We start from the raw sequence: 8,741 nt of genomic DNA, 5'->3' as shown, positions 1-8,741 counted from the left end.
CATGGCCTGAGCCGACTGAGCCACCTAGGCTCCCCGCAAATACAAATTTAAATGAAATGCAAGTTACTGAGGATTTATTTTCTTTGCATAATGCTTCCCAAAAGGATTCCCTTAAACATGACCTGACCATTGAATACGCTTTAAAAAAAATTTTTTTTTAATGTTCATTCAGTTTTGAGAGAGAGAGAGAGAGCATGAATGCAGGAGGGACAGAGAGAGAGGGAGACACAGAATCCCAAGCAGGCTCCAGGCTCCCAGCTGTCAGCACAGAGCCCGACACGGGGCTGGAACCCACGAACCGTGAGATCATGACCCAAGCTGAAGTCGGACGCTTAACCGACTGAGTCACCCAGACGCCCCTTGAGTTCTCTTTTAAATGTAGCTTTCCTGGACACAAGTCACTGCAGATCAGGCATCCAGCAACATGCTAGGTGCCCGTGGAGACGAAGGGGGCTGGGATGGTCCCAGACTGGCACGTGTTGCATTGAAGGCCAAAGCATGGGGCTCTAGGCAGTGACGGGCACATTGGACACTCTGAGGACAAATCACAAGGCGCAGAGGGACCGTTGCTTCTAGATGCTTCCTTGTTGTGGACAATCTGCCGAGGCCAGGGCAACACAGCACTGTCAGCACAGAGCAGGGCTCCCCGAAGTAATCACGTGGACGTCGGGAGGGGTGTGCGTCAGGCCCGCGGTGGGTGGGGAGCTGCGGCAGAGCTGAGCCGGGAGCACAGGTGGGGAGGACTCTGCCTCACCAAGGCCACCAGCCTCCCCGGCCTGGCCCCATAGTGACGCCCCTCGAAGGAAGGTCAAAGGGCGATTTCCTCCCCCCCGGCGTGCAGTGGGACCGGAGCCCCTCGTTGTGGGGGTGACGTGCCAGCCTGCCGCACCCCACTGGAGTGCTGGGGGGATCACCTCCCAGGAGCGAAATTCTCTGTAATCCATGCCACGCGGATGCATCCGTGTCTGGGCGGCCGAAACACAGCACAGCCGACCGGGCGGCTATGATGGCACCCGCTTTCCCAGTTCCCCGGGGCCGGAGACTGGGATCCAGCTCCTCCCGAGGCCTCTCCCCTGGGCGCGTGGACACCGTCTGCCCCGTGTCCTCCTGCGGTCTCCCCTCTCAGAGGACACAGTCATACGGGGCCAGGCCCACCCCAACGGTCGTATTTTAGCCTCATCACTGCGGGAAAGACCCCATCTCCGAATGCAGTCCCGCTCTGAGGTGCGGGGGGCCTGGGCTTCCACACACGCATCCGGGAGGGACACGCGGCCTGTGATGACAGCCTGAGCGGTGGGGACTTCTGTAGGACAGCGGCTGGGAACTTGCTCTCGTGCCTACTGGACGACTGTGTTGTGTCTTGTTTGAAGCGAAGGGGAAGAATCTCTGCTCGGAGTCGGGGGCCTCGGGGAGCATGGGAAGAAGACAGTGGACAAATGGGGACTTCTCAGCCCCTCTGCTCTGTTGCCAACCCCCCCCCCCACCCAGGGCCCATGGCTGCTGAGGGGAGGAGGGGCAGACCCCTGGGGCTGGGGCTGGATCCCCCGCAGGAGCACGCAGCCCGCGCCCCAGGCCCGGCCCAGCCCAGCCCAGCCCAGCCGCAGGGCCGTGCTCCCGCTTTCTTAGAAAGGCCTGCTGTGACAGCCGCGTCCCCCGGTGCAAATACCCCGCCAGGCTGGTCTGCGGCCCGAGTGGAGCCGATCCTGCTCCTTGTCTCCACATCCAGTGAAGAATAAATTGAGCCGCAGCCCCTACGCACCAGCAGCCCTGCTCGGGGGGTCCTCGCCAGACCCTTGTGGAAGGGGGAGCTCCTTCGGTGCCCCTGAGCGTGTTTGGGCCAGGCAGGGAGTCCCCAGCCTCCTGGGAAGGCCCCCACCAGCTGCCGCCTTGCCAGCCGCCGTGAGGCCAGCGGTGACCGGGCCGTGGCTGGAGCCAGGCGGAGGGGAGGACGGAGCCCTGGCTGTCCCGTGCTCCCCAGCCCCGCGGCGGGTCCTGGAGGACTGCCGGCTCCCAGCTCCCCCCTGAGCCATCCCTGCTCACCTCCTCCCCACACAGCGGTGAGGAAGCACCCCCAAGCCCCACCTTGCAGGGACGCAGAGCAAGGGCGTGGGGGCAGGGGGTGTGCTGCATTTCCAGAAAGTTCTTTCCAAGTGCAGAGTGATCTGGAAACCCTGGGGATTCGCTCTGATTGTATCAGGTTTCTCATTGATTACCGACAAGTCAGGGGCTGATGTCAGCAAGGCCCTCAGCTCCAGGGGAAGGAATTCAGTTGACCACTTCTGCCTGTGCTGTTTCCTCCCACCAAACCCCAAAAAATGACCTAGGCAAAAATCAGGCCTGGGTTTGGCACAAAATGTCCTTTTCAACATAGCCCTCCTGTAGCCCGACTGCAGAAGCCCAAGGCCTCCGGGCCTGGACCCCACCAAAATCAGCAAGCGTGGCATTGGGGAGCAGCCCAGGGGTGCCCCAGGGTGGTCCAACGTGTCCTAGAGTAGCCCAATGTGGCCAGGGTGGCCCAGCGTGGTCTGGAGTAGCCTAGTGTAACCAGGGTGGCCTGGCGTGGCCCAGGGTGGCCCAGGATGCTCCAGCGTGGCCAGGGTGGCCCAATGTGTCCTAGAGTAACCCAGTGTGACCAGGGTGGCCCAGCGTGGTCTGGAGTAGCCCAGTGTGAGCCAGGGTGGCCCAGGATGCCCCAGTGTGGCTAGGGTGGCTCTGAGTGGCCTAGAGGAGTCCACTGTGGCCCAGGGAGGCCCGAGGTGGCCCCAGGTGGCCTTGGCTCAGAGGCTGGCCCTCCTGCAGGCTGGGGCTGCCCTCCCTCCCTCCGCATGGGGCAGTCTCAGGCTCTGCTTTGGCCTTGGACCAGAGAGGGCCCCGTGAGCCCCGCAGCCTCGGCTCCCCACCCTCCCCACTTGTGAGGCGTGTGGACTGAGGGAGACCCGTGGTGGGTGTTTGTCCACACCCGCCGTCCAGCTCTACACCAAACACTTCACAGCATTGTCCCCTCGTTCACCCGCCAAGAGCCCTCGCTGCCCATGTCCGCTTTACACGGGAGGAAACGGAGTTTCAGAGGCCCGGGACTCTGTAGGCCGCCGGTGGGAAGGTGAAGCCAGGGTTCACACAGAGCAGAGGAGGGGCAGAGAGAGGGGGAGAGAGGGCGAATCCCAAGCAGGCTCCGTGCTGTCAGCGCAGAGCCTGACGCAGGGCTTGAGATCACGACCTGAGTCGAAATCAAGAGTCAGACGCTTAACCGTCTGAGCCACCCAGGTGCCCACAAAGCTAGATTTTAAACTACTGCATGCACAGAGAGCAGTCAGGCCTGGCCTGGAAATTTCCCACCTTGGAATAGCGTTCTGCATTGACCAGCGTGCTCTGGGGTGTAACCGCTCGGGTCCCCTTGGCCCTGACGGACACCGAGGTGTGAGCTCCAGTCCCCGGAGGCCTCTGCAGTGGGGGAGCATTGCCTCCATGGCACCTGGTGGGAGCTGTGCCCTTGCCGGTGCCCCACCCCTGGGCCCTACTGCCCACGTCCCTTTCTCATCCTGGACAGGGTCAGCCACCGTGAGGGTCCACAAAGGGGAGCGGGCCACGGGGCAGGGCTGTTTCGTACGTACCCCTGGGGTCTGCCCACACCCTGGAGCCACTATCTGAGCACCCCTGGGTCCCCGCGAAGGGGACCCCTGCCCCAAGATGGACCCCAGGACCAGTGAGATGGGCAGCATCGTCTGGGCCAGACTGGCCCCCTTCGTGCTCGCTGCTGGAGCCTCAGTCTGGCTTGGGGCCCTTGTATTTCTCATTTCCATCCTCCGTCCAAGGTGGCATCACCCCTCTGCTTCTGTTCCAGCACATTCTGGTAGAGCGGCTGCCAGAGCCACACAGCCAACGCTTCCGCGGCCCAGGATCCCGTAACAATCCCTCACATTCCCCTCCTCCATGCCGACCAAGCAGGCCGGCTGCCCCCCCCAGAGGCGTCCTCACCTGCCATCCTGTCCTGCCTCCTCCACCCCCGCTGCCGGCCGTGACTCAGCATCCCTGATCCGCAAAGCTCTGTCCTCCGGAGAGCGGCGAGCGGCTGGGCTCTCTGCCGGTGCTGGAAGCCAGCCCCTGCGTTTTCACATTCCCCGTCACTCAGACTGTCCCTGCCCTCCCGAGTGCAAGATGCCCCAGGAACCCCCGGGGTCTGAGAAGTCAGCCCCAACCCGCCCCCTCCCCACCACATTGCCCACTTGACTCTCAGGGACCATTTCCCAGAATGTGCCAGAACAGGAAGGCAGCAGTGACAGAGAGAAGGGACAGGAGACCCAAGCGTCTGCTCTCCCGAGTGAGGCCGCTCCAGGGGGAGACGTGCACCCATAGCCCGGGTCTCGCCAGGGGCAGGACAAGCATGGGACTCTCTCTTCCAGAAGCACAGGCCGGGAGATGCCCGGCCCTGAGGCTGTTCCACAATCCTCAAGAGCAAAGAGCGGAGCGCTCAGGCAGGAGGGGTCGAGACTCTGAGCTGGCGTCGTGATCGGTCACGAAGCTGGCACGGCGGACTCCTGACCCCAGCGCAGACGAGGTCACCCCCCTCTGGCCCAGGGGACGGTCGATGTCGGAGCAAACGGACATCCGAAGCAGCGGTGCTGGAGGCCGGCCCGCACAAACCAGACTTCGCCCCGTCGGTGTCTCCTGGGACTTCCCGGCAGGACACAACTTGCCGGGCTCTGCAGAAAGGCGAGGGGTGGCTCGGGGATCAGCAGATGCGACCTCAAAATGGTGGCAGCTCCCTTTCTGGTCTGAGTCCCCAGCACCCGAACCCGGAGCCCCAGGAGCGTCAGGAAATAGGTGACCCCAGGGGGAAGACGCACACCAGTCTCTCAGAGCCTCTCCACCTGCTGCCGGGCTCTTGCTCTGGGGAGGGGTGATCCTGCAGGAGACAGGGAGCACCTGTGCCCTTCTGAGCAGAGGTGCCCGCCCCCCCTCCCCACCCCTACCCCCACGCCCCCACAGACCCCGACCCCTGTGGCTGTGGGGGCCTCTGGGCCGACAGCCTGGTCACGGGGGGCCGACGGTTCTGGGTTTGGCTGTCGACTCGGGTTCCCGCGGGTGGCAACTCTGGGAGCCATGCAGCCACAGACCCCTCACCCTGGCCAGGCCACCCAGGCCCCACCCGGCACACTGCCCCTCTACTGCCCCAGCTTCCTCCTGTCCCCCCGCAGCCTCTCCTGAGGTATCGTTCACCACACACGTACTTACCGTGTGTATAAAACGTAGTGGACCTTGTGTCAGATAGAGTGTTCTGGGGCGCCTGGGGGGCGCGGTCAGCTAAGCGTCCGATTGGCTCAGGTCATGACCTTGCAGTTTGCGAGTTCGAACCCCCCGACGGGCACTGTGCTGACAGTTCAGAGCCTGGAGCCTGCTTCCTAGTCTGTGTCTCCCCCTCTTTCTCTGCCTCTCCCCCCGCTCGCTCTCTGTCTGTCTCTCTCTCCAAAATAAATAAAGATTAAAAAAATTTTTTTAAAAAGAGTGTTTCATTTTGCTTGACTCTGAGCTGATATGCTGTTTGAGGCCTGGCGCTTTTCTCGTTGAGTTCTTGGATCACATACAACAGTAGGTTGAGCAATGTCCCCATCCCCTGCCCAGACTCATGTCAACTCAGAATGGGACCCTATTTGGAAATAGGGTCTTTGTAGATGTAATCAAGTTAAGTCTCGGTCACGGTGGAGCAGGGTGGGCCCTGATCTGATGACCGGAGTCCTTCTAAGAAGAGGGAAATTCCAACATGGTGGTGAGGCCCCATGAACAAGCCAAGGAGCCCCCGGAGCCCCCAGAGGCTGGAGAGGGCAGGAAGGCGCTCCCCTAGAGCCTTGGGAGGGAGCTCACGGCGTGAACATTCCTGGTGCCAAGGGAGAGAAGTTTCGGTTTACGTGACGTCGAGAGCTGACGATGGAGGTGACGGAGGTCAGAGGTCAGAGGAGAGGTTACCCTGGGAGAGTGACTGGGAAGGGACACGGGGCACGAGGGGCTCTCAGAGGTGCTGGGGGCTCCATGTGGATCCCATTACAGAGGTGGGGTCTCACGGGCGTAGACGGGTGAATGTGTAACCAGCAGGACACAGGACGTGCGCCTTTCATGGTGCCTGAGTTACACGCTCAGCTTCAAACACGTTCTTACAAGTCATTCTGGGAGTGTGCTCCTTCTCCAGAAGCCAAACTTCCTGGAAGACGCTGATGTGAAGCTGGTAAGCAGACTGTCCAGGGCCTGCCAGGGAGGCCTAGGGTCCCCCGGGGGTGGAGGGAGGCCCAGCCACCCAGGTAGCTGCAGCGGGAGGCCGGCGGGGGACCGCAGCCCGGCACCTCCTTCCCTGGCCTCCCTCGCGGGCTGCAGCCCAGCAGGGCTGAGCTGGGCTGCGTGTACAGGTGGTGTTGGTGGCTTTGGGCTCCAGGAACCTGATGCAGCTGCAGCCCCCGGGGGACAGCGACCGTGCTGCCAGATCGGCCAAGGATGTGGACTCAGGTGACCCTTCTGCCTGGGAAGGAGAACGAGACAGGCCACGTGAGCTAGGTGACAGAAGCCACGGGGTGCTCGAGGGGTGATGGGAGAGACAGGGCCACGTGGGAAGCCTCCACACACACGGACGTGCCCTCTCCCAGTCGTGAGCCTGGTCCAGCCAGAAGCCCTGCCGTGTCCTCACCCAATGGGAACCCAGCACGGATCCTGGGCTCTTGGACTCAGTTTCCCCTCCTGTGAAATTGGGGAAGCCGTGAGCCCCGCCTCTGAGTTGTAATGACAATGAAGCTATGCATGTGGCAAGCACTTGCGTGGTGCCCGGAGGTCACCGCCGCGCCTACTTTATAAAGAGGTGAGGAGCGACGCCTTCCCCGACACCGGCTCACCCGCCACCAGGCGAGCCAGCAAAGCCTGGCATTTAGCAGAACCATGTGGGTTTTTCTGCTAACAGCCCAGACCAAGCCGCAAGCCCTCACTGTCTGCGTGCTGATAACAGGGTCCCCACGAGCTGGGACCCTCGCTGCTGTGTGTAGGTCAGCTTCCGCCGGAGGAAGGCGGCTGCCCGGGGCTTATCTGCCACACGGGTCTGGATGCCTTTCTAATTCCGGGCTTTCCAGGCAGCCTGGGGCTCCTTAAATGGCCAAACGAGGCCCGATCGTGGCTCTGCTCTGTGTTCAATCACCTGCCACATTCTGCTGTCCCCCAGGAGATGTCTCCAGGTGGGAAGGGTCCCTCCGGCCAGACCCGCGGGCGGCCCACACCGTCCCACACAAGCGGCCCCGGAAGGAAGGAAGCCGCCTCCTCTGAGCGCTGAGAGCCTGGGCACCTGGCTGCACTCAGCTCCGAGCGCACCCCTGCACCCGGGGCCAGACCGCACAGCCGGCTTTAGCAATCCACACCCGATGAGCTCCCCCTTCCGCTTAAAAAGTCACCTCCACTCCCCGCTAAAGAAAACACACTTCTGAAATCAAGGAAGAGTCTAATTGGAAAGAGGCGATTAATCTCAAGGGTTCCAGGCAGCACAGAGGCAGGTGCGGCCAGTCTGGGGGGGAGGGGGGGGTCCCAAGCAGCCCCACCTCCCGGGAAGCAGCCGTGAGCCCCAGCAGGGAAGGCCCGTGGGGCCGTGGGGCCAGGGGACAGCAGTGAAGACGGTGACTGTGCACCCGAGACTGCTCTGTCTTCGGTCCTGGTCTCGGGGTCCACAGCCCCCTTCTCTCTCAAGTGCCTGGTTGGGGTGGCGAGTCACCGAACCCCTCCGGGGATGTCACCCTCCGCGCGTTGCAGGGGCAGACAGACCGCCTCCACGTCTCCTGGGGGAGCAGCGGTGACGCGGGACGAGCTCCCAGTCCCGGCTGGCCGTCAGGAGGTCCCATCCCAGCAGGGAGGTCCCCGAGCTACAGGGGGCCTATGCTTGGCCAGGATGCCCCCGGGTGCCCAGGGGCTTAAGGGAAATGGAGAGTAGGCCCTCTTCTAGGAGCCGGGGGGACTCAGTCCTGACGAAGGGGTCAAAGTGCCCCCGTCCACGTCACCCAGGGCTGGTTTCAGGTTCCCCTCCGTGAGAGCTCCGGTGCACGGCCTCCAGATGGCCATTCGAGGGGTCACGTCCCCGGGGCCGGGCCCACACTCTGGCGTCCCCGGGGGCAGGGCTGGATGGGCCCCACTCGGCAAGCGGTCTGCTGATAGGGCTCCCACGCGGTCAAGGCTGATAGGGCGTCATCAGGGTAGCAAGATCCTGGCTCTGAAGAAAGGCCCCTCTCGACACTGCCCACATGGGGGGGCAAGATTGCTCGCAGGAGCCCCCCGAGGCCCTCGGGCCGGAGGGCTGGTGCCCCGCCTACCTGTTTTCGCTGCTCATCCTCGGCACCCCTCCATCGCTTTCGTGGCCCCCGACTCCCACTGAGGGACACGTGTGCCCCCGTGGCTGACCCCATCTCTGCCCTGCAAGGGGTGCAGAGGTATCTGGAGTCACATCGAGATGGGAGGACACATCCCTGTGTGAGTGCTGGGGGTGCTGAGTGTGGCCCGTCTGTCCATCCGTCTGTCTGGAGTGGTGCCCTCCAGCCTCTCTCGTCTCGTTGGGCCCCCTGCCTCTGCAAGATGAAGGGCCAGAAGAGCCAGCGGCCCCCGCCCCGACCCCTCCTCCCTGGCTCAGTGGTGTTCCCTGCACCCACCCCCTCCCTCCTCTGCCGTCTGCCCTGGGGTCTGGGGCGTCCGCTTAGACCACGCTCAGGGCTCGCTGAGCTTTCCCTGCTCGC

At 63.1% G+C, this 8,741-nt stretch overlaps 1 protein-coding gene across 1 annotated transcript; it reads right to left on the bottom strand.

The window, feature by feature from the left end:
* Positions 1-287: 287 nt before the first annotated feature.
* LOC123610506 lies at positions 288-5,370 on the bottom strand. Its single transcript, XM_045501230.1, has 2 exons — positions 5,233-5,370; positions 288-4,903 (listed from the first exon to the last, which is right to left on the bottom strand). Exon 2 carries the CDS (start codon positions 2,128-2,130, stop codon positions 1,180-1,182), a length of 951 nt encoding a protein of 316 aa, XP_045357186.1. The 5' UTR covers positions 2,131-4,903; positions 5,233-5,370; the 3' UTR covers positions 288-1,179.
* Positions 5,371-8,741: the final 3,371 nt, after the last annotated feature.

The sequence above is a fragment of the Leopardus geoffroyi genome, chromosome C2 (assembly GCF_018350155.1).
Source record: "Leopardus geoffroyi isolate Oge1 chromosome C2, O.geoffroyi_Oge1_pat1.0, whole genome shotgun sequence".
In the NCBI taxonomy this organism is placed as follows: domain Eukaryota; kingdom Metazoa; phylum Chordata; class Mammalia; order Carnivora; family Felidae; genus Leopardus; species Leopardus geoffroyi.
The sequence above is the reverse complement of the archived record's forward strand: the minus strand, read 5'-3'. Positions and strand labels throughout refer to the sequence as shown.

What these genes read in the sequence shown, in the direction of transcription:
- LOC123610506 (XM_045501230.1), bottom strand. Translation starts at nt 2,130, where the DNA reads ATGCAGCACACCCCCTGCCCCCACGCCCTTGCTCTGCGTCCCTGCAAG.